General features: G+C 49.5%; 1 protein-coding gene across 1 annotated transcript; it reads left to right on the top strand.

Moving 5' to 3' along the window:
• Positions 1 to 1,746: 1,746 nt before the first annotated feature.
• On the top strand, positions 1,747 to 22,880 carry EIF6 (eukaryotic translation initiation factor 6). The gene is made up of 6 exons (XM_090064615.1): positions 1,747 to 3,094; positions 4,022 to 4,107; positions 6,262 to 6,437; positions 15,505 to 15,681; positions 17,889 to 18,070; positions 22,657 to 22,880. The coding sequence occupies exons 1-6, from the start codon at positions 2,988 to 2,990 to the stop codon at positions 22,664 to 22,666; spliced, it is 738 nt and encodes a 245-aa protein (XP_089920741.1). The 5' UTR covers positions 1,747 to 2,987; the 3' UTR covers positions 22,667 to 22,880.
• The last annotated feature ends 3,906 nt before the right edge of the window (positions 22,881 to 26,786 follow it).

Genomic DNA, 26,786 nt, shown 5'->3' with positions numbered 1-26,786 from the left:
GGGCCTCCCGCAGAGAAGGAAAGCATGACTGGCTCTGAGAGAGCTGAGGGCGGCACTTAAAATGGTATGGTTCCTCTCCCCAACACCCCCACAGGAACAAAAGCAGCTGAGAACCAACAAGTTACAACTCCTTGATTCTGTGCCCCATTCGGACTAAAGTTAATACTATCAGGGTCCTGCCCTAACTGGCAAGAGTTGCCTTGGACCAATACCTGAATTAGGGATAAATGATGTAGAGCAGTGCTTCTCAAAGTGGTGGTCCGCGGACTGCTGCCGGTTCGCGAGCCAATGGTCGCCGGTCCGCAGCAAGTTGCCAGGAAAGAAAGAAATATATTTTCAGAAGCATAACATTGATATGTCATAGCATCACAGTTCGTAGGTTCCAACACTCCAGGTGATGTCACATCGTGCGAAGTGAGGAAAGAGAAAGAAACAGCTGGTCACGCATTTGTGTAGTGCTGTTACACGCAGTTGCTGCCACTGGCTGAACTGGGCACCGGTCCCTGGCCCACTGGAAAAAAAATTGCCACATCAGATAGTTTGAGAAGCACTGGTGTAGAGCACTCTCCAGGAGTGGATCTGGGGTCAAGGGTGCAACAAATGTACCCCCCCCTTCAGTGTGGCATGCTGTGGGAGCAACCACTGAACACTTTCAGTTCCTGAAGTAAGAATTTCCCCCTTTCCCCTCTGTGCTCAATCACATTCCCTCTCCTCCCTTTCCCTCCACCCTCCCATCACCCTTCTGGTGTCTCCATCTATCTCCGGGTCAGAGGGAACTCCAAAGCTGCTCCTACCTGCTCCAGCCCAGTTGGGCCCAGAGCTGGGCTCAGCCAGAGACAGCAGCAGCAGCAAATGGGCCTCCCAGCTCTCTGCAGTTCCCTCAGTGTTCTCTGACAGCCCAGGAACAGGCACTGGGGAAAGGAACTTGCTATTGCTGCTGTCCCTGGCTGAGCCCGGTTCTGGGTGCAACTGGGTAGGAGTGGCTCTGAGAGCCTCCCTGGGGCATCTGGGGATAGTGGCAGGAGTGACGGGGATAGGGAAGGGAGGGAAGGAACATGAGCCAAGCACAGAGTGGAAAGGGGAGGAGAGATTCTTACCTGCTTGAGGGATATTAAAACATTTCCCATTGCTGATCATGCAGCCTGGTCTATCTGCCTTGGTGTTTGGGGCGGGAGAGGGGTGGCACATGGGGTAGGCAGAGATGGAGGAGGCTGGGAGCTTGGGTGCACCTTCCTGTCCATGACAGCTCATTACTGCCACATCCCTATTTCTGGTTGGGAGACCACCTGAGACTGCCCATGGCACCCTTGTTCCAGCCCTTGACATGCCCCCACCCCCAGAAGTCAGCTGTGTAGAAGCTGACCGAGTCTGCTGCTGAGTAAGCATCACAGAAGGAAACAATTGTACGCCATTAGTGATGGATTGTAGCCCCTTAATCTTTTTGGTTCACAGGCACCACTGCTTTTATGAGTGGTGTGAAGGTTTCCTGGTTACAGAACAATGACAACTTTATAGAAATATACCATTATAGCAGGGACTAGGAAATAAGTCTAAGCAGCTCCTTGTCTTGCAGCATTTTGCTTCTGTTAAGAACTAACCTCAACAGTGGTGCATGCCTGTAAGATATGGAAGAAATGTAAAACTCTAGAACTCAGAGTTCAGAGATTATACCTTTTATTAGACCAACTAAGAAATCACAAGAAAATTATCTTTTTCTGAAAACTTTCAGGCACATGCCCTTCCTTAGGCCCAGGAAAATTGAGGCATTCAAGATCTCCAGTCTCTTTGCTTGTTTCTTTCTTTCTTGGAGAGCTCAAAGGATTGCATCTCTTGGAGGGAACAGAGACACCTGGATTATGCCCACTCCTCCAAGGAGATCTTGAGAGGCGCACTGACTGCTGCCCAGTAGCTTGGTGTCACCATGACTGTCAGAGAGGACAAGTAAACAGGTGCACGGGCGCCAGGATGCAGGGAGACTTTGACTATAAGGAAATCCATTTTAATGACCATCCAGTGCAATGTAAGTTCCAGTAGTTCTGAAACCCCAGCAGTTGGCTTATACGTGGCTCTAAGTAGGTCTGGGTAGGACTAAATCCACCCTTGTACTTTGAAAGATTCTACTACTGTGAATGCCTTTTCCTGTCCTAGTAGGCACATACTGCCCACGGTTACAACAGACAAACCATCTTTACAGGTTCCTGCTGCCTCCCCAGGGGACGGCTGGTCCTGGCAGCTCCTGCTCTGTAGTAATGGTCTCAGCCTGGTTGAAAGCTAGAGCAGCTGAATGAAACCACGGGATTGCTGCGCAGAGGCACTGGCCAGGCCTGACAAGCCGGGAGCTGGCGAACTCCTGGTGCAGTCACAACCCAGGCTCCCCAGCAGGCAGCCCCCGCTGCAAGGCCACTCCTCGAGGCTGGCCCTGGGCGGCTCGGTCCTGTGCACAGGGGCTGCAGACGGGCTGGGCCGGTTCTCCCGCACCATCCTCTTCCTCCACTCGGACACTGAAGCCCAAACACCACTTGGCTGCAGTAACATACACGGCCGCGGGGCGGGGCGGGGCGGCGGCACGAGCAGCCCCAGGCAGCAGCGGGGACTCAAGGCCCCGGGGGGGCGAGAGGGGCCTTCGCAGCTCGGCTCGGGGCGCCCTGAGGGAGCCGCAGGTGACAAGGAGCCACGACGTGAGGCCAGGCCGCAGCGCCGCCCCGGGGCAGCGACAACCAGCCCCGCTCTCCGAGCGACGCGGACTCCAAGGTGCAGCTATCACAGCCTCGGCCTCCGGGAGCGACCCCAACACTCGGTCTCTCCCGACAAGGCTACAGCCAGGGCCCCGAAGGGGAAGAGACTGGGCCGGCCTGCTGGAAGACCCCGCCCTGTAGCGCCCACGAGCACCATAGAGACGAGAGCGCAGAGCCGCCCTAGCCGTCCCGGAAGCGGAAGTGGCAGCCGTAGCAGCAGCGGGGGGCGGTGTGTGCGTGTCATCCTGGGCCATGGCGGTGCGCGTGAGCTTCGAGAACAACCAGGAGATCGGCTGCTTTGCCAAGCTCACCAACGCCTACTGCCTGACGGCCGTGGGCGGCGCCGAGAGCTTCTACAGGTCCGTGCCGCGCCTGCCCTGCGCGCTCGGGCCGGGGCAGCGACCCCCGGCTCCCGCCGGGCCCGCTGCTGTGGCGGCCTCCGCTGCCGCCTGCGCGCGGGGCGCGGCCGGGCCCGGAGCGCCCCTTCCCCCGCCATTTCTGCACCGGCCCCCGCGCCCCTTGCTGTTGAGGGCGGAGAGTGGGGGCCCGGCCCGGCTCCCGGCCCGCCTGCTCTCGGGCTGGCCGGAAGGCTGTGGCGTCCCGCCAGCTAGGAGCGCATGCCTAGAGGGGCAGCTGCGGGGTTGGCAGGTGTGAGGCCTGGTAGGAGGTGCTGCTGTTGATATTGGGGCTCAGACCTCATCTCTTTTGCTATTGCGGGCGGTGGGCGGGAGGGGGAACGCTCTTGGCTTTGCACTCGGTGGTGGCAGTGGAGCTTTGCCCAGGTTCTGATGAACAAGTGGAGTGGTGCTGGCTCCTACCCTGGGGGTTTTTTAAGACAAGGCTAGACAATCACCTTGCTGGGGTTGTTTGACCCAGTACTCTTTCCTGCCATAGCAGGGGGTCAGACTTGATGATCTGCTTGGGTCCCTTCTGACCCTACTAACTATGAAACACTTTTGCAAAGAGTAGCCAGTTGGGTAGTGAAAGGCAGCACAGTAATTGTGCCAGCATGTTTTCTCAGGTCCTGCTTGCTGGTGGCGTCTGTGTGGCCCCTTGTGCACATGCAGCCAGGCCCTGTCTGGCTTCAGGCAAATTGCCAAGGACTAGAAGCTGGTTCCCCATCCACAAAATATAGGGCTTCATTTCCTATGAAGTGATCCAAGAGCTTTGACCCCCTAGCTTTAGAAACTTGGTTTCACTCACTGAGTGCTTCTGATTTGAGGGTGACATTCTGCATGTGTCATATGCTGCTCTGTGCTGTCATTTGAAAGTTTTTTTTATTCCAGTGTGTTTGAGGGGGAGCTTTCAGAGACCATCCCTGTTGTCCATGCTTCCATTGCTGGATGTCGAATTATTGGCAGAATGTGCGTGGGTAAGTCTTTCAGTTTCATAGGAGTGGATTGCTTTGCTGCTGGGGCATGACTTGGGGCTTTCATTTCATAATAAAAGGAAGAATCCAAGTTCTACAACTGGCCCTGTCTTGGAACTGCCAGTTTTTCTGTTGAACAAGTATAGAAGGTGAGGTTTAGCCATAACCACCAGGGAACTGGAGTAAATTTTAAAATGGCTCTTTTAAGAACACATCATTAACATTCATGTTGAATCAGCCCTTTGGGGAAACTAAGCTTTTGTAACAAGCTTAGCTGTCTCACCATTATAAACACAGCCAAACAAATGAGCTAGAATACCTCCAGTAGTAAATCTAGGATAGACGCAACCCTGGATACAGATGCAGATAGACAAATTACACTGAGTAGCATCAGCTACTCTCTGGGAACTGTTTGTGCTGTTGTTTACCCCATAGTAAGTGAAAAGTAAACAGTGGTAACTTAGCCCATTTTCATTCAGGATTAAGTTACTACAACTTAGTTTTTATTTATGATGGGGTAAGTGCAGACATGTGACCAGGTTTCTGTACTTCAGAAGTTTTGTTGTAGGTGATCTGTAAATGACTCCACTCTTCAGAGGGTAATTCATGTGCATCCATGGTATTGTGCACATGGTTTCCAAGTAGCAATTTCTGTTCTTCATTTCATAGGTTCAGAGAAAAATAGGTCTGGAAGGAAACCTTTGGAAGTCATCTAGTTCAGCCCCCCTTTCAAGGCAGGATCATCCTTATCTAAACCATCCTAGACAAGAGTTTAGCTAATCTGTTCATAAAAATGTACTGCACAACTACCAGGTGCAATGACTGAAACACCAACGCCCCGAAAAACAACTCTGTAACTTGCCACAAATAAAGCGGGGGGTAAGGGCACTGTCAGTACCCTGGAACTGCAAAGGTAGGCATGTTTGTTGAAGACGCTATTTAAGGTAAGTAGGTGCTAGCCAGAGGTTTTATTTAACCTCCTGACCAAATGTTAAGGAAAAAAACTGTTTGGTAAAAATCCAAACCACCTTTACCCTATCAAACAATGGTTGAAAAAGTTCTTAGATCTTCCAGGAATTCTCAGTCAAAAACAAAAGAGTCTTTTTTCTCAGGGGCAGCCTTTTCCTCCTTAGCTAACAAACAAGCAGAAACAAAGCTCAGGTCATCAAAATAGGATCAAATCTTTTTTCTCTAGGCTGCCCTTAGTGTTGACAGTTGTCAGTAACTAAGTTAAGGGTTTAGAATGTCTCCATATTAGCAGAGGCTAATAGTGAATATAGAAATCTCCTTAGAATCATAGAAAAATGGGACCACTGGGAGATTTAGTTCACCTACTTGCTCAGGGTGGGGTCATACCTGTCCAAACCATAACAGATGGAGTTCTTTCTAGTATGGAATGTACATTTCCCTTGTTGCAATTTAAGACTTGCTTCTTGTCCTTGTCCGCTCTGGACACAGTAAATAATCTATCGCCCTTTTCTTTATGTATCTGCATGGCTTCTGGAGCTAGAGTCTGGACTGCATCTGCCAGAGCTGCTCTACTGATGCACTGCCATCACTTGACCCACTGCCGCAAATATATGTTCCCAGTGGGGTTTGTGAATCAGAAATTTGGTAACAGAGCAAGTGATGTTGACATTAGTCCCTTGACTGCTGGTTTAGCTGAGAGAGGGGGGTCTGGAGTATGGGAAGCCCTGCAGGCCAGATCCAGCCTGTGGGTCATATGCTTTACACTTTTTCTAAGTCATGTTTTCTAGACCTCTTAATTTTGTTGCTCTTCTCTGGACTCTTTCCAGCTTGTTCACATCTTTCATCAAGTGTAGGGTTGAAAACTCCAGGCCTCACCAGTGCTGATTAAAGTGGAAAAATTGCTTTCCATGGTATGAATTCCATACTCCTGTTAATGCATCCCAGTGCCATTTTCCTCCTGTTCTAACTTTAACTCTGCTCAAACTAGTTTTCTCTTTGTTTTTAAATGGAACATTGTGTCTCAAGCTGAGTTCTGTGCCTAACAGTGATGAGAAGATAAAGCTAATTTACCTGGCATCCTGGCTGTGCAAAGGTTTGGGAGAGGCTTGAAGCCACTGAGTGGGCTTAGTTGTTAGTTTTCAGAGGACCCCCTGAAGCAGAAGCTTGTTTTTTTTTTTCTTTTCTCAGGGAACCGGCATGGATTGTTGGTCCCCAGCAATACCACAGACCAAGAGCTTCAGCATATCCGCAACAGTCTGCCAGACTCTGTACGAATCCAACGGGTAGAGGAGCGCCTCTCGGCTCTGGGCAATGTTACCACATGCAATGACTATGTAGCACTTATTCATCCAGACCTTGACAGGGTAAATGGTTTTTATTCTCTTATAAGTTCATACTGGAGGTATTTTAAAGTGAAACCCGTTATGGAGGTAGACCACACGGTTCTAGGAGTTTGCTGTGACCTTTCCTAGTTTAGGACAAGTAACACAAACACTGAAGGCTATATTTGAATGGTTGAGTGGGGAGCCTTATTTACCTGGCTCCTTCATTCTCCACAGCTGAGGAATTACAGCGTTGACTTCTATTTGAACCTTAAAGACTCAAAGTTCAGTCAAAATTAACTTCTCTTCATTCTCCTTTTCACCAATTTTTATTTGTAAGGCAGATAAAATTGCAGAGTCCTTGCCTCCTGAAGATTAGTCTCATATTCAGCCTACTGTGCCTGAAGGGGTGCTCCCTTTAGTCATGTACATGTTAGGATGGCTAGCCTACATGTGGTTTATTTTTTCATCCCAGCAAAGTGGACATTGTAGACTAATTGGATTGTTGAAAGATTTGAGTGAGGAGAAGGGGGAGTGACCTTGCATCCAAGAATAGGGGCAGCATGAGAAGAGTGAAGAAAAATGGAAGTTAAGGAAGTGAACAACGAGGTGCAAAGGCCCTTTTTGCTATGATTGCTCAATCACGCTAAAATTAGGTTGCAGACTTAGGTTGCAACAGAGTATGGGAAACATGCATTTGATTTAGTGATGAGTAGGCAATCAGAAGAGATGGAAAGAGATGGTAAAACTGGTAGGAAAGGTAACTTGGAGGCAGGAATCTGATTAGTCTGAAAGGAACAATATCGGTGCCTAGGAGGCTAAATGGAGTTCTAGCTGCTGGGATTGAGGAAGAGCTAGAATCTAAATTCTAAGTTTCTAGCTAGCATCATGTACCCAGCATTGTAATGAATGGGTCTTAGCTAGTTGACTTCCACCCTGCCAAGGACCCCAGCACTTTCAGGTTTATTCTTTGAAGAACTTCTCTGTTCACTGAATAGAGTTTTGCTGCTGGACACTGATGCATTTTTAGGTTGGTCAACCCTTTTAGGTCAGTGCTTCTCAATCTCTTTAGCTTCAAGGCATCCCTCCATAACTTACCTCAGTTTATTGGCATCAGCTGAAAAACAGTAAGCAAGTATCTAGTTCAGTGGATATCAGCCTTTTTAGACTTGGGATATCCCTCCACAGCTCTCTTGAATTTGGTGGCATCCTGATTGAGAGCCACTGTTTATAAAATCATAGAGGAGTGGGGCTGGAAGGGACTTTGACAGGTCATCTAGTCCAACCTTTTGCCTGAGGCAGGATCATCCCTATCCAAACCATCCATTGTCTGTACAAATCCGTTGTCTAGCCTGTTGGCAAAACTACAGTCAGCCTGATGCAACCACAAGACATAACACCCCAAACTGCCACAAGTGAAGCAGGGGAACCATGGTGGCCAATATCTTGCTGGTGGAAAGGTTATTACAATACACACGTGACCCCAGGAAGGAGGCCACATCCTCTTCCCCATCCCTTTGCTACAGAGGAAGGCAAAATCTCTCACAGTCCTTACCAATCTAGCCATCAGGTAAAAATCCTTCGTGACCCCAACGATGATGATGGGTTTGACTCTGAGCAGAGTGGCAAGACCCCTCAATGGTTTTCAACTGGTGTGCTGCCATGGACAGGTAAACAAACCCCCAAACACCACATGCCTCATTCACAGCCTGACCAGGAAGGGCTGTGGTATGTGCACACACTCCTACCTCCCTTAGGATTACAAGATAACTGTAAAGCAGGCAGGAATGCCCACTGTTGCAATAGCCCTCCCAGTCCAGCCCTGCATAACATCTCCTGGGAGTACATGTGCAGGGCAGGTGGAACTGTCTCTTGTATCTCTGCTTCTAGGAAGAGTATAGGGAGGGCTGGACTAGGAAGGACTGAGATGAGTGGGTGTTCTTGTTTTAGGCTTATCAAATTAATGAGGTAGGATTTACCTAGTCATGGGAGTTGGTGGCCATGTCCCAGCACCCTGCAAAGGGTCTCACAATACCTTGGTTGAAAACCATTGTCCTAGGGCCATTTGCTTCTTCCCCTGTCTCACTTATTTCTGCCTGTAATGGCTTTGCACATTATTTAATTTAGGGGAATTCTGCGTCTGTGATGAGAGACTAGGAGGATGAAGCAGAGGAGGAGAGAAGCTCAAGTCATGTGTTCTTGTTTTGTTTTTTTCTCAGAAGAAATATGCATGGTCCTTTGCAGAGAGAGAAATTGGCCATTTGAGGAAGAGTGGGTTTATGGAGTTAGTCAAAGGGAGCATGAAGGTGACTGGGACTGCAGGTATAGAATTAAAATTGGAGAAGGGTCCCCACAGGAGCCAGTGAGGTGCAGCCCCATACCCAGTGTAATGTGGGGGTGGAGTGGAAAGGGAGTCGCTCCTGCTACAGCTGCTGTGCAGTGAGCCTGCTTCCCAGCTGTAGCACTCTGAGCCTGTGCTGCTGCGGCAGGAGCTGCAAGAATGTAGAGGGCTACAACAAGTAAGACTTCTCTCCACTCCACTATCCCACCCTCCCCATCTCTGCCCTGGTGCTGAAAGAGCTTGCTATGCCTCTGCCTGGAGGTAGGAGGAAGAAGAGAAGACAAAACCATTATGATTTAGCTCAGTAGAAAGTATAAAAGGAAGTCTCCCAAGACAGAGCAGATGTTGTGGTAGAGGTCAGGCTCTGTGAAAGTCAGGAGCTGGAGGAAGTATAATGTGATGAGCTCATGGGCAGCTCAAATGTTTGCAAGCAGAGTGGATGTTTGGACCTAGAAAGAGAATGGGAAAGAAGGAAAGTGTGGGATGGAAGGTTGTGGTTGGGAGGTAGAGGAGCAAATACCATCAGAGAGGAGGGAAAGGGAGAAGACGGGGGGGGGGGGGAAGGAGCAGGTAGAGTTGATGGGAACTATGCGGAGATGAGAGTAAGGAATGGGTGCTCTACCTAAGACGGGTTTGGTGAGACCCATGGGCGGACACCAGATGGATAGTTACCAAAATCTGAAAAATACTTTGAAATAATATTCATTTGGCTATGCAGTTGGAGTACATTGCTTGATGCCTGTAGGGAGAGAGTGAGACTAGCCAGGATTGGACAGTAGAAGCATCTGAGTTGAAGCTCCAGGACATGGGCACTTCCCCTTAAGACATCTGAGGAAAGTAGCCCAGGAAGCTGTTCACTAATGAGATCAACCAATAAAGGTATTTTCTGGAATAGGTAGTGTCCTTGAATATAGTATAATGAGTCTACATCTGCTAGGTTAGGGGCCTTGGTGTTCTATTTTTACCTTTGCTATAGACTTCCTATGTGATATTGAGTTTGTCACTTAATTTTTATTTTCATTCTTCTTTAGGAGGTTTTGCCCCACAAATATATTGAATGTCATTAATTATTCAACAGTGCAGTAAGTATAAGAGCCTCTTTGGTGCTATACCGATGCACTGAATATGTGGTATGCTGTTCCAAAGAGCATACAGCATATGAAGAATCTATTTTAAATACTTGAAAAATGCTTTGAGATCCTGGGTAAAATGAAGTGTACAAGTTATATTTGCCAGTGAAGTTTCCCAGAGATTATTGTCAGTTCTTGGATTTGACACCTATGCTTGGAAAAAGAGATAGTAGGCATATGCTCAATATTTCTATTAAGCAGATCTATATTCTATGCATGGGCTAAATTAGGGAAAGAGGAGGTTCTGTTTGTGGGGCCTTAGATTTTGCAATAGTATCTTGGGGTCTTAGTCGTGACTCAGAGCCCAATTGTGTTAAGCACTGGACAAGCAAAGCAGATTCCTGCTTTAAAAAATTGCTAAATAAATAGATAGCAAGAAAACAGTGGATGCAAAAAATGTGGGAGAGCACAGGGAAACCTGGCAATATTAGCTGTTGTTACAGGTAGCAATTCCAGTGCCCACTGACTTAAATTAAGTTTGAGGAGGAAAATTTGAAGGAGACAGGGAGATGGGTTCATGGATGTTTATGGAGAGCTTTTCCCATGTATAGGGTACAGCTAGGGGGAGACTCAAAGGTTCTTATTTGAAAATGTAACGGGGATGATGATGAAGGGTTACATTGTTGGCAGTGCAGTTGAAAACTGACCTGATTTATAAGAGATGTAGGCTGGGTGAAGCTAGACACTTGAAGAAACTTAAAATACTTGCCTTCTCTGTGTTTGAAGTGATGAAAAAGGGGGAACTAGAGGATGATATTGTCAAAATGAAGAGCCAGCTAAAGTATATTTGTAGCAGTGTTCTGAACAAAAGTAAGTGTGTGAACTGGGATTTTGCTCTGGCTGAAGGGAGCAGGTTGATTAATTGAGATGAGCGCATGGACAGGACCTTTAGCTGCGTGAGTGGAGAGGAAATGGAGATTTTAAAGGTGTTGCAGGAAGAAATGGCAGGATTCGGACAAAAAAACCCGGTTGTTATGTTCTGGAGAGCTAAATTGAAGATGATGTCTGGTGGGTAGGTCTGTAAGGCAGACAAGACGGTGATATCAGGGATCTGGGTTTTCCATTTCCTATGGAGAAAACCATGGATTCCCTGTTTTTATTGGAGAAAAGGCAGCTTTCCCTTTTTAGCAGAGAAATCCGCAGATTCTCTGATTTTTGCAAAGAGCTCTGCAGGCTGGCACAGTTCCAGCTTGCAAGAGCTGGTTGCAGGGAGGGTGGGAAACCCCCAGCCCTTTCTGGAGGCGAAAGGGTGTGGCCTAAGCCCCTGAGTCAGCCAAGGTTGGGCTTGGGCTCAGGCTTGCCCTTTGCCCCTGGAGGTAAGTGGGGCTTGGGGGCTTGTGGGGCACAGGAAGGTGGCTGGGGGACTTAGGGAGTGGGGGGTGTGCCAGGCGCTGGTGGCTCCAGAATGCACACCACAGTGTCTCCCTGCCCCCCCACCTCAGTTTGCTCCCAGGAGCAGGGCTGGGGAGTGAGGACAGGGGTGCCCCTCTGTGGGCTGCACATGCACCAGCCAGCTGTGGGGGTTCGCACACGGTGGCTGTTGCTGTGTTCCATGGAGCCTTCCCACGGCCAGCCGCAATGCTTTGCGGGAAAGTGGTGGCTGCTGTGTGCGGACCACACATTTGCTGCTCAGCTTGCAGTGGGGGAAGGGAGTGGCTTGCATGTGGCGGCCACCACTGCTGCCCCATGGCTGGCCGCACAGCTCTGTGGGCGTGGCTCTGCGGGCATGGCTCTGCAGCAGCACTAAAGGGTGCGGGCATGGCTCCTTAGATAAGTGGCAGCACGGAATGGTGGTGGTAGTGGCTGGGTGCTGCCCAGCCAGCCAGTGGGGGCAGGGAGATTTCACGTGCAGTAGCCTCATTCATCTTACACCGCTACTGCTGCTTGTCTGCAGAGCTGTGCCTGTGGACAGGGAGGGAGAGACTCCATGCAGGCATGGCTCCACAGGCAAACGGTGGTGATGGTGGTGACCGCTATGTGCAAGTCCATCCCCCGACCAGCACGCAGCTGCCACAACCACCACCCCTTACCACCACCCAGAGCTGTGCAGCAAACCATGAGGAACAAGTGGTGGTGCAATGGCAGTTGCCGCATGCGTGCCACGCCCCCCGCCGGCAGGGTGGCATGTGTGTGGCTCACACATGGCGACTGCTGTCACACCACTTAGCTGCAAAGCTGTATGGCTAGCTGCCAGAAAGCAGTGCAGGGCACAGCGGCAGAGTTGCGGTGGCGGCCACTATGTGCAAACTGCCCCCCCATCAGGCCTGCTGGTGTGTGTGCGGCCTACAGAAGGACACCCCTGCCCTCAGCCCCTGGCCTTGCTCCCGGGAGTGGGCCCCCTACCCCCAGCACCTTGCCCTGCCCCACCCCTTCTCTCCCACACGCACACACTTACCTGTATGTCTGAGGTTGGGGGGCTGTTGTGGGGGAGTGAGGGGCACCAGCAGTGTGTGTGGGGGGGTGCTCTGGGGGGCCTTTAATTTTAATCACGGATTTGGGGGTTTTAATCAGGGAATACGGCACAGGGGACACAACGGTGGGAGTCTACTACAGACCTCCCACTCAAAGTCCTGAGCTTGACCAGGAGTTCGCCCGGGAACTGACTGAGGCTGCTTGCTCCAGGACCTTGGCTGTCATGGGTGACTTCAATTACCCGGACATCTCGTGGGAAGATCACTCAGCAAATACCGAGCAGTCGCAAAGCTTTCTCTTGTGCGTGGATGAACCTCTACCTGACTCAAGAAGTCTATGGGCCAACGAGAGGCAAAGCGCTGCTTGACCTGGTACTGGCTATGGGGGACGACCTAATCGGCGACCTAGTGATCGATGGGAAGCTGGGTGACAGCAACCACGAGCTGATCACCTTCACCATCTGCCGTAAAGCTGGCAAGTCAGTCAGCAACACAGAAGTCCTTGACTTCAGAAAAGCCGACTTTGACAAGCTCAAGAGGCTTGTCGGTCAGGCCCTCAGGGACCATGACCCCAGGGAGATGGGAGTTCAAGAAGAGTGGTTGCTTCTCAAGGAAGCGATCCCCAATGCACAAGCTAAATCTATTCCAACACGGAGGAAAGGCAGCAAGAAGGCACAGCAGCCCTCCTGGCTCTCCAGGGACCTAGCGGACCTCCTGTGGCTAAAAAGGAAAGCCTACAAAGGATGGAGGACAGGATTCACCTCCAAGGAGGATTACTCCGCGCTGGTCCGGTCCTGCAGGGAGCAAACCAGGAAAGCCAAGGCTGCAACTGAACTCCAACTAGCTTCAAGCATCAAGGACAACAAGAAGTCCTTTTTCAGATGTGGGGAGCCGGAGGAAAAGCAAGGGCAATGTTGGACCCCTGCTAAACCAGATGGGGCAACTGACGCCCAGGAAAAAGCCAACCTATTAAATAGGTACTTTGCGTCAGTCTTTCATCAGTCCCATGGGATGCCCATGCCTGCTATGGGACAGGGAGATCTGGGTGATGGGGATCCCCTACCCTCCATAAATGCAGACCTCGTGAAGGAACACCTTGAGAAGCTGGATACCTTCAAGTCAGCCGGCCCTGACAATCTGCACCCCAGGGTACTCAAGGAGCTGGCGAGCATCATAGCCCAGCCCCTGGCACGGATCTTTGAAAACTCCTGGCGCTCTGGTGTAGTGCCCGGAGACTGGAAGAAGGCCAATGTGGTGCCGATCTTCAAGAAAGGGAGGAGAGTGGATCCGGCTAACTACAGGCCCATTAGCCTGACTTCTATCCTGGGGAAGATCTTAGAAAAGTTTATTAAGGAGGCCATCCTTGATGGACTGGCCCAGGCTAACATCCTAAGGGACAGCCAGCATGGGTTTGTTGCGGGTAGGTCTTGTTTGACCAATCTCATTTCCTTCTATGAGCAGGTGACCTATCACCTGGACAAGGGAGAAGAGATTGATGTCATATATCTTGACTTCAAAAAAGCTTTTGATCTGGTATCCCATGATCACCTCTTGGCCAAACTGGCCGGTTGTGGCCTTGGCTCCACCACGATCCGCTGGCTGGGAAATTGGCTCCGTGGTCGGAACCAGAGGGTTGTCATTGATGGCAGTCACTCATTGTGGTGCCCTGTGACCAGTGGGGTCCCTCAAGGCTCTGTCCTGGGACCCATACTGTTCAACATCTCCATTAATGATGTGGACATTGGAGTCAGGAGTGGACTGGCCAAGTTCGCCGATGACACCAAACTTTGGGGCAAAGCATCCACACCAGAAGATAGACGAGTGATCCAGGCTGACCTGGGCAAGCTCAGCAAATGGGCAGACGAGAACCTGATGGTGTTTAACACCAAAAAATGCAAGGTTCTCCACCTTGGGGGGAAAAACCTGCAGTACCCTTATAGGCTCGGCAGTGCTACGTCGGAAAGCACTACAGAAGAAAGAGACTTGGGGGTCATCATTGACCACAAGATGAACATGAGCCTGCAATGCGATGCTGCGGCTAGTAAAGCGACCAAAACGCTGGCTTGCATCCATAGATGCTTCTCGAGCAAATCCCGGGACGTCATTCTCCCCTTGTACTCGGCCTTGGTGAGGCCGCAGCTGGAGTACTGCGTCCAGTTTTGGGCTCCACAATTCAAAAAGGATGTGGAGAAGCTTGAGAGAGTCCAGAGGAGAGCCACACGCATGATCAGAGGTCAGGAAAACAGATGTTACGATGACAGGCTGAGAGCCATGGGACTCTTTAGCCTGGAAAAGCGTAGGCTCAGGGGTGATCTGATGGCCACCTATAAGTTTATCAGGGGTAACCACCAGGATCTGGGGGAACGTTTGTTCACCAGAGCGCCCCAAGGGATGACGAGGTCGAACGGTCACAAACTCCTGCAAGACCGTTTCAGGCTGGACACAAGGAAGAATTTCTTTACTGTCCGAGCCCCCAAGGTCTGGAACAGTCTGCCAGCGGAGGTGGTTCAAGCACCTCCATTGAACACCTTCAAGAGTAAACTGGATGCTTATCTTGCTGGGATCCTATGACCCCAGCTGACTTCCTGCCCTTTGGGCAGGGGGCTGGACTCAATGATCTCCCGAGGTCCCTTCCAGCCCTAATGTCTATGAAATCTATGAAATTTGCAATTTTTAATCAGAGAATTTGTGATTTTTTTTAATTGGAAACGCAGGATTCCCGGTAATGTTATCCACTGTGACATTATCCTAACTTTGCATGGTCGGTACAGGAGGATTTCTGAGAAGATTAAAAGGTCTGTTTTGGCCATATCAAGCTTTGAATTGATAGGTGGACACCTACAGAATTTGGACAGGATGAGGTTTCAGTTTGGATAGGTGTGGAGTAGAGAGGTAGATCAGCAAGGAATCAGCATATAGTAATTGAACTTTACTGAGTTTACAGGATTTCAAGATAAAGGAGCATGTTTGATAATGTTGGAGGTACCTGACAGATCAAGAAAATTATGGATGCGGTGCACTAATGGAGCACGGGTTTTGTTCTTGTTTTGCATCTGAAGGATTAGTCTCTAAACACTTAACTGAAAGCCACAATGGCTGCCTCCAAAGCACTCAGGGCAAATTCCTTCTGAAGCATAGGTCACCATAGAATTCAGCCTTCCAGGTTTTTAATTTTGGATTCTGAGACACCATGTAAACCAAGGACTTCTGATTTTATGTATTTATAGGAAACTGAAGAAATATTGGCTGATGTGCTGAAAGTAGAAGTTTTCAGACAGACAATAGCAGATCAGGTGCTGGTAGGAAGTTACTGTGTTTTCAGTAACCAAGGAGGGCTTGTGCACCCTAAGACTTCAATTGAAGACCAGGATGAACTCTCCTCACTGCTTCAGGTCCCACTTGTGGTAAGACATTTATAGACTTGTATGCTTTCTCTTTCTTCCTACCTCAGACGCTTCTGACTGGTGAGATTTAAGTTTTTATAGCTCTTTTCCATCAAGCCTCCATGTGGTATCCTCTCTGAATGGTTGTGGTGCTCTACTAGCTTGACCAACCAGCCACAGTGTGTAATTAGTGGAACCTGTCAGTTTTACTGTTGCTGACAGGACAAATTGTTGGGTCCTCTTCTGGCTACCAAGAAGCTCAGTTGTTTTACCTGGATAACATTCCAAGTCTCTTGGAGCTAAAAGCCTTTGACTTCCTCACTCCAGTTGCCAGAATAGCCCACTTCCCTCCTTTGTCCACCTTTTTAAAAATGCAGCCAGATGTTTTGGTACCAAAATGAGAGCCAGTGAAAATCTGTGGTAGTAAATTCAGAGTTAGCACTGTGCTCTGCTACTATGCTGCTTATACTGCATGGGGACAGCAAGAAGAGAGAACTTGGAGTGGCTCTCTGACAAATTGAATAAGTTTCATAAGACAAGTGGCTTGTTGACAGTGTTGTTCTCCGTGTAAGAAGATAATGTGCTTCACAGGATATTGGTTATTTTGTAATGGTGGGAACAGGTAGTATGATCTGGGTATTCACTTATTATTAGTTTTATTATTAGTACTAGTATTATTTTATTTTGTTAGGGATAGAATTTTATTTGTTTTGAAGCAGGCTGTGGCCAGCTGTCCTAGTTGGTTTAATGAATTTCAACATAGCTGTGACTTAATTTTCCAGCTGTTGTATTACTTGTATTGAGTTTTGCCCTTTTGATCCTGTGGCCCACCTTCCAGAGTGATCACTTGCAAAGAGCTTTGGAACTGGAAGTATTCTGGTGTTGTGTAGTTGCCCAAGTGCAGAATCACAGAGAAGTAGGCCTGGAAGGGATCTCCAGTAACGCTGTGTGAAGCTTTGGTCACCGATTTGATTTGGCGGAGATTGGCCTGATTCAGTGGCCAAATCCCCGAGTTGAATCGAGAGACCCTTTAATCTCCCTAAATTGAATCGGAACCCTCTGAATTGATTCAGAAAGATTCAGCAATTCGGACAAAGGCACAGCTTTACATGTTTTTTCTACATACCTCGAGGTATCAGGTGGCTCATGAATGCTATGATGCTGGGGTGGATGGAGTGTCCCATAGGAGTGTGTGTGTGTGGGGGGGTCCCCAGTGTGCTTGGCAGCAGAGCCAGAAGTGGACCAGAAGCACTTCTGGTCCACTCCTGGGTCTGCTGGGGAGCGCACAGGGGATCCCCCCCTTGTGTCCCCCCAGCTTGGTGACTGGTGCCTCCTGGGTCTAGAGGGGGCAACCAGGGTCCCCCCGTGGCTGATCACGGGGGGTGGGAGGGCCCAGCCTTCTCTCTGGCAAACCCAGAAGTGGACTGGAAGTGCTTCCAATCCACTTCTGGGTTCACCGCTGAGCATACGCTCCTCCCCCCCCCGGTACCTTGAGGTATGTAGAAAAAAACATTTAAAGCTGTGTCTATGGCTGAATCCATCTTGACATATGGAATGGCTGAATGGAATCGGGGACAGTGATCCGAATCACTGTCCCTGATTCGGGCTGAATCTGAATCCAAATCGAATAGGGCCTGTTTCGCACACCCTTAATCTCCAGAGGTCATCTAGTTCGACCCCCCCTTAGTATTGTGTTGATGGAGGGCAGCTCATTCAGTTATCCAAGCTAACTTTGTTCATTTCCTTCCAAATTCAAAGCAGCGTAGCCTTAATATGATGTGCCTAGGTGAATTAACTTTGCCTCTCAGTAAAACTAGTTTGCCTGCAGCACTGCCTGAAGGTGGCTGTGTTGTTTCCTGTTTTTGAGGGAGTGCACACAGCAGTGCATGCATCTTAGGGTGATACTGCCTATCACGATAGAAATCGTGTGGGCTGGGGCAAGAGTTGGGCAAACCTTCTGTAGCCACTTGTGCTTCACCTGCAACATCCTTGTGGCCTACGTGTTGAGAACTGTTGCTCCATACAGTTAAATGTTTTTCAGTACAATGGCCTCTCAGTCTCCGTTGCCTTCAATGTTTGTAGCTATTTTGGTGGTGTGAGCTTTAAATTCCTGAATCAACTAGATGGTTTGGGGTGGTACCCTTCCCTAACATCTGGCAGAGAGAGAAGTGTCATTAACAATCTGATACCTCTTTGTTTTGCTGATCCCTTTTTCTACTTTTTGCCAGGCAGGAACAGTAAATCGTGGCAGTGAGGTCATTGCAGCAGGGATGGTTGTGAATGACTGGTGTGCCTTCTGTGGGCTGGATACAACCAGTACGGAGCTGTCTGTTATTGAGAGCATATTCAAACTGAACGAAGCTCAGCCAAGTACTATTGCTACTAGCATGAGGGATTCCTTAATTGACAGGTAATTCGGGATCTCATACTATGCACATTCATTTTCAAAACAGGTGAACTAATTTTCCATGATTTGTTTCTCCTTTTCTTCTCTCTTCTGGACTTTTTAATTTTGCCACTTTTTTTTTTACTGAAATTGGTCAACTTAATTTACAGAAAGGAATAAGCTCCACTTTTTTGCCTATGAAAGTGTAAAACAGAAAGAGAGGCAAAAAATGGAGAGTTGGGACTCCAGACATATAAGATTGTTAGAATGTGTACCTGTTGTTAGAATGTAAGTTCATTGTAGTTACATTTGCAGAAGAGTTTCTATTGGAGTCAGTGCCCCCAGCACTTCCTCAGTTTTCAAGCGTTCAGCTTCCAGAAAACTGAGAGTATTAACAAAAAGAAGTCCATACTCTGTTTCCTCCATGAAGATGAATATTATTTTCCAACTTTGAGCAAAATCCATTCAACTTTTCTAATAAAATAAGATAATTTGGTACGTTTTTTTTACAGAAATTCTAACCATGTTGTGTGAGAATATGGCTTGCCAAAAAAATGATTGAACCCTGGCCTGGATATAATCTAAGCATTAGCACTTTTTCTCAGTTTGGAAGGAAAGTTGTTTCTCATTGCTTGCATATATTAAGACAGCTGTTCAGTGTACTGAGGAATTATGCTAGTGTTCCCCTATATAAGGAACAAACGTATTTGTTCCTGGAACAGAAATATCCTGGGATTGGCATGTATACACATCACCCTTCTAATTGAGATATAGTGAATGGCTGAATGCACTGCCACTTTAATGGGGTTGATTCAGTGATGCAGTCCTGATATAAGGGTTCAGATGTACTTCGTGATATCCTGGGAAAAACATAGTACTTTCTGTCTCCAAACATTTTTAGGATTTATCCTAAGACAATGAACATGGTCATCTGAATGATTGTGCTTGGCCCCTGAGATAAAATAGTTTAACCCAGGACAAATGCAATGTCTGTTTATAGCCCCAAATCTTCAAAGATAGCCAAGTTTTATAGAATATGATAGCTTGCTAAACTTAAATATGAAGAATTTTTCATCTAGAACTTGGCCAGCCCCTCCAGCCTCATGGTTTTTGTTGTAGGTGTTGGAAAGCTTTTAACAGGTTAGGGTGTTCTAAGACCTTTAACTTGGGTAAGCAGTTAAACTCAAATGATGCCACCATTTTCACTATTGTCCAGACCTGCTGCTGTAGCTGGATTGTTTCAAGACATGTGCATAAAAACTTCCATTATGCTACAGATGCAGCAGTAGAGCCTAGGCCTTGACTTCTGCTGTCAGGACCAGTCATGTTTGAAGACTAACAGGAGCTTCATAGAAATAGTTCTGCTGAGTACCTTAGCTTTAGCTTGTATCTGAACCATAAAGCTATTATATCAAATGCTTAAAAAAAAACCATTGCAGGTTTTAGTGTATGTCTAGGGCTTATGCATGTTAATATAAGGCAGGGTTTCCTGTATTCTGACCCAAGTGTGATGCACAGTGTTGTTCCTAAGGTGATATCAGATAAAGATGTTACAAAATGTAGTGTCTTTTGTAACTTGTATCTCTAGAGCTCCCAGTCTGTTGCTGTTTTCGGAATGGGAGGTGGGGCAAGGGAAGGGAGGGAGTTTTGAATCTGGGGTTTTCAGATTGCACCCCCTCTCTCCAAAGGGTGAGATGGGTGTGTGGCAGCCCCCCCCAGGTGAGGGGGGCTCCAGTTCACACACCCCACCCTTCAGCACCAGCTGGGGAGCCCCAAGAATGAGCTCCGTCTGCTGCTTCTCTTCCTTCCCGTTCTGAAAACAGCCCACACTGGTAGAGGGTCTGGCCAAACCTGGCTGCAGGCTCCCAGCCCCATGGCTAGATTCCCCTCTCCCCTGGAATCAACAGTGAACTTTTGTTTGGTTTGGGTTAATGTTGTAACTCAGAACGCTTTCTGAAAATCATTCCGAGTTACAGCTGGGTGCGGCACTTCTGTCTGCACTCCTAGTGATGGCTGCAGTCCTTTTGCATTCATGTGACTTCACATTCTAAGGGTGTGAACATATGAACTACTTAGCATAGGGTGAAAGGGGACAAGTCTTACTGTATGTCAGCTGTTCCGCAATAACTCACAACCACCTGCTGCAGTAGATGGAAACTAGACCACAGCAGTTCAGTCCTCAAAGAAGGAGGAGGAAGCTGCTGTGGTTTACCTGGCACAAACCACAGAGTAAGTGTGTACACAGGAAGTTATCACAGAGCAGCAGGTGGGTGGCAAATAAAGGTATGAAAGGTTAGACAGACAATTAATCATTTGACTATAAGTGCAGTGATAGCTAGATAGCTAAAGGATAACGGTAAGCTGGGTGGTAGAGGAGGGGCACAGTCTGGCAGGGAAGAAGGGAAGGGAAACTGGGTGAATGCCCTAGCAGGAATGGGAAGGGGGTGGGGTGGGGGCTAGTAACCATAGCCTAAGAGGAAAACTGCCAGCACCCTAATGACTCATCAATTAAGCAATTAGCTGCTGGTTCACAGGCACTTCTATGGTCCCAGCCCAGGCTGTGTTGTCTGGCTGCTTTCCCCCACCTTGCAAAAGGCCCCAGGAGCCTAGAGTGGCAGCTGTGTTGGAGCTGCTGTGTTATAATCAGAGATCTGGATTTTGTGTTTCCCACAGAAAAACGGAATAAATTGGAGATTTTGTTTTTTACCAGAGGAAAATACGGTTTTCTCATTTTACCAAAGAAACCCATGGATTTTTCTATTTTGCAATGAGCTCCCTGCAGGCTGGCAGAGTTCCAGCCTGCTGGGAGGTAGCGGGAGTAAGGTAGAAAAACATGTAGTGCCATGTGTATAAACATGCACATGGCCCCAGGTAGCCTGCAAAGCAGCTCCACCAGATATGTGTGTGGGGGTGGGGGGGGAAGAGGCAGGGAAGAAGAGAGGGGGATTGAGGTCCCTCTAGGGAGGGAGCTGGGCAGGGCTGAAGCTGCTGCCCAGCCAGGTGGGGCTTGGGGCCCAGGGCCTCAATGCAGGGCTGCAGGGCCCCAGTGGGAAGCAGGGTGGGGCTGTGGGTGGTTTGTCTGGAGGAGTGGGAGGGCTTGTTCCCTGCTGCTGTGTGCACTTCCAGAGGAGTGGGGGGGGGAACCTGTGTACCCAAGATCTGTACCCCGGACAGGCGTAGGCTGCGGCCTCAAGCTCCTGCCCTGCTTCCCTCCCCCAGGGCCTCTGGAGCCAGCAGGCCCGATCTGGCACCACTGCAGACAGTGGAGCCACGCAGGGATTCCTCGCTGCTGCAAGCTCCCTGCTCCGCTGCCCTGGCAATGCATCTCCAGCGCCTGCCACTGGTTTGCAGGGTGCCGCCCCGTGCTGCTGCCCTTGCTGCAGCTCTGCGTGCAGGAGACATCACTGGGGCATCGTGAGGAGGGCGAGAAGCGACGAGGAAGTTTTCCATGTGGTTCCTCAGCTTTCTGCTGTGCCGGATTACGGTGGGGGTGGGAAGCAGGGTGGCAGGGAATAGCAGCAAGCAGGGGACCTGCTGTTTCCTGCTGCCCTGTCTTCTCTGACCGGACACGGCAGGGAACAGAGGAGCCACATGGAAAACCTCTCCGTTTCTTGCCCTCCCCTGCTGCCCTGGCATCGTGCTCCTGTGCCCAGGGCTGCACTGAGGGCAGCGGCATGGGATTGTTACCCCAAAGCAGCAGCAGCCACTTGAAGCACATCATCAGGGCAGCGGGGGGCCAGCTTGCACTGGCAAGGAATCCGCAGCCACACCAGGTCACGCTTGCTGGCTCCACCCGGTGGAGGGAAGCAGTGCAGGAGCTCAAGCCCGCAGCCTGCACCTACCACAGGTATAGATTTGAGGGGCACGGGTCTCCCCTGCCCCCAGGGAGTGCACGCAGCAGTGGGGAACTGGCCCTCCCCCTTCCCCAGACGAGCCAACTGTGTCCCCGTCTTGCTCCTGGCTGGGTCCCTGCCACGGCACATTGTAGCCCTGGGCCCCAAGCCCTACCCGGCTGGGCGTCAGCCTCAGCCAGTGTCTGCCCCAGGTACAGATCTGAGGGGTGTGGGTCCTCCCTGTACCCTGGGAGTGCGTGCGGCAGCAGGTAGTCACCCCTCCTGAGCCCATAGCCAGCAGGGAGCTGGGGCAGGAGCCTGTGGACCTGGGTCCATACCCCGGCAGTTGAGAGCCCCTTCTGGCAGGGCTGGGGGGGCAGGGTCTGTGTGTGGTGGCAAGGGGCACCAGCAAGGCTGTGGGAGCTGTCAGTGGGGAATGAAGGGCACCAGCAGAGCTGGGGGTAGAGGGGGGCCTTCAATTTTAATCACAGATTTTTGGGGTTTATAGCAGAGAATTTATTTTTTTTTATCAAGGAAAACTAGGATCCCTGGGTATAATTGAGGATGCTAAATTAGAGGATTTTAAAAAAGTATATTTACATTCCTAATGGTGAAGCCCTTTTGTTCCACAGTAAAATGCTTGAATGTCCAGTCTGTTAAACTGTTATCCCTTTGGAATTGCAAGGCAGAAAGCTGACTTGTTGGCATCTTCAGTAGTGTGTGCTACCCTTAACAGCCCCTCATTTGCTGATCCTTATTTTTCTCTTGTTTTTCCAGTTTGACATGAAGTGCTGTTCTGACCTCCTGAGAAGCCTCCTGGGGTGAAATGCAAAGCTGCAGTCTTGAGTTACAGGTCCCTGAACCTTCTGCTGTAACTCCTTCTGGCTGTGAGGATGCAACAAGCCAACTCTTTTAGTATTCTGTAAACTAATTCCTACCATAAAAACAAAACACCTGGCAAACAGCATGTAAAGTTTTATACATGAGAAAAAGTTCCTTGTCCCTCTGCTTTCATTTTCCAGTCCTGTTGATAGCTTCAGCACTTCAGGAATTTTGAACTTCTCTGATTTGTGAAGCTGACTTGGGCTCTGACACTAGCTAGAAATGGTTCTGTTTGTTCCTGTGTTTTTGTGTGACATTGACCTTGGGCTGTCTTTTTTTAACCATGGGAGGATTTTCACAAAACACTATTTAAGCTATTTAAAATGTGTTCTTAAAAAAGCAATTGCTTTGCTACTCCTGTTCTTGCTAAACAGCAAGAACAAGTTCAGATGCACCTACGACGCTTTGCCTTTGTTCTGCCTTTCATAAAGTGACCTGATCTTGCCAGCCCTGAAAGCTTATAGTCAACCTGCTGTTCTTGCCTTGAGCTGATACACTGCAGGTCTCTTGAGCTAGGGAAAAGAGCCTTTCTGAAATGCAGGTGGGTACTAGATTTGCCGAAAAACTTAGTTGTTTCATAGGAGACAGCTCAGTTAAGCGATGTAGTTACCAGGACACTGAAAGTAGGGGTTGTCTCTAGAATTTACTTTGGAGAGGGGAGATCAAGTGACCCAGTTTTAGCTTGCTGCTTAGTTCAGGTGTCAGTGTAAAGATGAGAGTTCAGCCAATAAAAAGTAGTAGCCCTTGCCCTGGGACGCTTTGATAAAGAAGCATAGCTGTAGTTGTTCCCTCTCAGTCACTGGATGGATACACACCACTGCATACCTTCTCTAGTACTGCTCCTGAAGATTCTCTTCTGTCCATTACCTCCCTCCAGTATGTAAAGATACAAAGAAGTGTCTGCTCCCCAGTGTCAGCACGAGCACCAACTCCGCATTTAAAGGACTTGCAGCTAGATCTGCTTGTGGAGTTAGCCTCTGTCTCTACACTTAGTATGTTGACTACACTGGCTAGGGATAGAGGCAGGCATGTGTGCACACATGCATGCACACTACCCACCTTGGCTTGGTCCACTGCTGATATAAAACATTACATTTTAATTGCATTTTAATTTTTCGTACCCTGGGTTTGCATATGGTGGCTGGTTCTGTGTCTCTCCACCACTGGAGAAGCCCTTATAGTGAAGGCAGCCTAGGAAGTCACTTGGAATCACAGCAGCTTTGCAGCACAGAGCCACATGGAGTGGCAGCTTGGGCATATAACATGGTTCTCTGACAAACTCTCTAACCATGAGGCTTATATTATAAAGGACTCTGAGATCTCCAAAGTGATGCTTATCCTGGGGTAATTCCCCTCCGGTTAATTAACGACTAGTTATGGCCTCTGAGTGCAGTAGACAGAGTAGTTTCATAGTTTCTAGGGTCGGAAGGGACCTGAGTAGATCATCTAGTCTGACCCCCTGCCATGGCAGGAAAGTACTGGGGTCAAATGACCCCAGCAAGGTGTTCATCCAGCCTCCTCTTAAAAAACCCCAGGGTAGAAACCAGCACCACTTCTTTTGGAAGTTGGTTCCAGATCCTAGCTGCCCTGACTGTGAAATAGTGCTTCCTGATATCTAGCCTAAACCTGCCCTCTGCCAGCTTGTGACCGTTATTCCTGGTCACTCCCGGTAGTGCTCGGGGGAATAGTGACTCCCCCAATGCCTGCTGATCCCCCCCTGACTAGTTTATAACAGGCCACTAGATCCCCCCATAGCCTTCTCTTCTGGAGGCTGAACAGGTTCACGTCCCGAAGCCTCTCCTCATAGGGCCTGCACTGCTGCCCCGATTATGCGAGTGGCCCTCCTCTGGACCCTCTCCATGCTGTCCACATCCCTCTTGAAGTGCAGCGCCCAGAACTGGACGCAGTACTCCAGCTGTGGCCTGACCAGTGCCGCATAGAGGGGGAGGATCACCTCTTTGGACCTGCTTGAGATGCACCTGTGGATGCATGACAAGGTATGGTTGGCCTTCCTGACTGCCTCCCCACACTGCCAGCCCATGTTCATCTTAGAGTCAATGATGACTCCAAGATCCTTTTCTGCCTCCGTGCTGACAAGAGGGGAGTTCCCCAACCTGTAGGTATGGTGCTGGTTGTTCCTCCCCAGGTGCATCACCTTGCACTTGTCTGTGTTGAATCCCATCCTATTCACATCCGCCCACCCTTGTAACCTGTCTAGGTCTGATTGTAGCCTGATACTTCCTTCTAGTGTGCCCACATCCCCCCACATATTCATGTCATCAGCAAATTTGAACAGGGCGCTTTTTACCCCCTCATCTAAATCGCTGATGAAGATGTTGAACAGTGCGGGCCCAAGGACCGAGCCCTGCGGAACCCTACTGCCCACGTCCTTCCAGGTTGAGAAGGACCCATCCACTACCACCCTCTGGGTGCAGCCCTCCTGCCAGTTGGCGACCCAGTTGACTGTGTGGGTGTCGACACCACAGTCCCCCAGTTTCTTAATGAGAACCGGGTGAGAGACTGTGTCGAATGCCTTCTGGAAGTCCCGGAAACCTATGTCCACTGCTATCCCTGCATCTAATGAACTGGTAATCTGATCATAGAAGGCAACCAGGTTGGTCTGACAGGACCTGCCACTGATGAACCCGTGTTGGTTGCCCCTAAGCATGCAGTCCCTTGCTGGCCCCTCATGGATGTGTGCCAGCATAATTTTCTCAAACAGCTTGCCTAGGATGGAGGTAAGACTAACTGGCCTGTAGTTTCCTGGGCCCTCCTTCCTCCTGTTGCCCTCAGCCGATCGAAAGGGAGTCAGGTTCAGATCCCCGAATCCGGAGTGGTGGAGACGGGCACCGCGAGGCGTCCAGTGCAGTAACGCAACCGATCCCAGAGAAGCCGGCTGACTTGAAGATATCCAACCCCTCCAGATGCTCCCTAACTAGTTCCTCGCTAACCTTTGGCCCATATGTGCCTCCCCTGGGGCCCGAGGGGGGCCCAGCAGGGAGGTGGCTGTTCTGGTCCCTACTTAGGAAGACAGAGGCAAAGAAATCATTAAACGTTAGCTTTGTTGTCTGGTGTGACGACCTAATTTCCTAACGCGTCCTGCAAGGGCCCCACATTACCCGGGACCTTCTTTTTGCCCCTATGTATTTAAAAAAGGACTTGTTATTGTCCTTAATCTGAGAAGCTAATCCTAATTCCATCTTTGCCTTGGCCTTCCTAACTTCCCCCCTACAACCCTGAGCGACTGCAGAATAGTCATCCCTGGTGATGACCCCTTCCTTCCATTGGGTATATGCCTCCTTTTTAGCAAGGAGACAATCTCTGCTGCTTTTGGTGAGCCATGGAGGCTTGTGTGCTCTCCTGCTCCTTTTGATCCTCGTTGGGATTACCTTCCTTTGTGCTTGGAGGATCGCCTCCTTAAGGAGCGACCACTCTCCTTGGACATCTGGCTCCCCTCCCCTCTGGGACCTCAGTGCATCCCCAACTATCCTCCTTAGCTCGGTGAAGTTTGCCCTCCTGAAATCTAGGGCTGCTGCCTTACTGCATGCCTTTGCCACCTTGCGCTGGATGGTAAATTCCAGCAGGCGATGATCGCTGTCGCCCAGGTGGTCAAGCACCCGCAGCCCCCTCACCAGGTCATCACCCGTGGCCAGCACTAGGTCCAACAGGGCGCCCCCCCGGTGGGGCTGTGGACCTCCTGGGTTAGATAGACGTCCTGCACTCTGTTTAAGAACCTATGTGAGTGGTCAGACCTGGCTGACTGCTTCTCCCAGCAGATGTCCGGGAAGTTCAGGTCCCCCATGACTACCACATCTTTAGCCTTCACTACCTCTGTGAGCTGACCTAAGAATTCCTGGTCAAGCTCTTCTCCCTGGTTGGGAGGTCTGTAGTAGACCCCCACCATTAAGTCTCTCTCCCCTCAACTGCCTTGTACTCTAACCCAAAGCACCTCAGAGTGCCCTTCCTCTAACTCCTTGCTAATTGAGGAGGATGTGTATTCCTTCTTGATATAGAGTGCCACGCCC

This window comes from Crocodylus siamensis, chromosome 10, assembly GCF_052110815.1.
Source record: "Crocodylus siamensis isolate JL-2025a chromosome 10, ASM5211081v1, whole genome shotgun sequence".
Taxonomy (NCBI): Eukaryota; Metazoa; Chordata; order Crocodylia; family Crocodylidae; genus Crocodylus; species Crocodylus siamensis.
Note: the sequence above shows the minus strand (reverse complement) of the source record. Positions and strands in the feature narration are given on the sequence as shown.

What these genes read in the sequence shown, in the direction of transcription:
- EIF6 (XM_090064615.1), top strand. Translation starts at nt 2,988, where the DNA reads ATGGCGGTGCGCGTGAGCTTCGAGAACAACCAGGAGATCGGCTGCTTT. An exon ending in GGCGCCGAGAGCTTCTACAG is followed by an intron (nt 3,095 to 4,021) that starts GTCCGTGCCGCG and finishes TTTTTATTCCAG; the next exon opens with TGTGTTTGAGGGGGAGCTTT. An exon ending in TTCATCCAGACCTTGACAGG is followed by an intron (nt 6,438 to 15,504) that starts GTAAATGGTTTT and finishes ATGTATTTATAG; the next exon opens with GAAACTGAAGAAATATTGGC.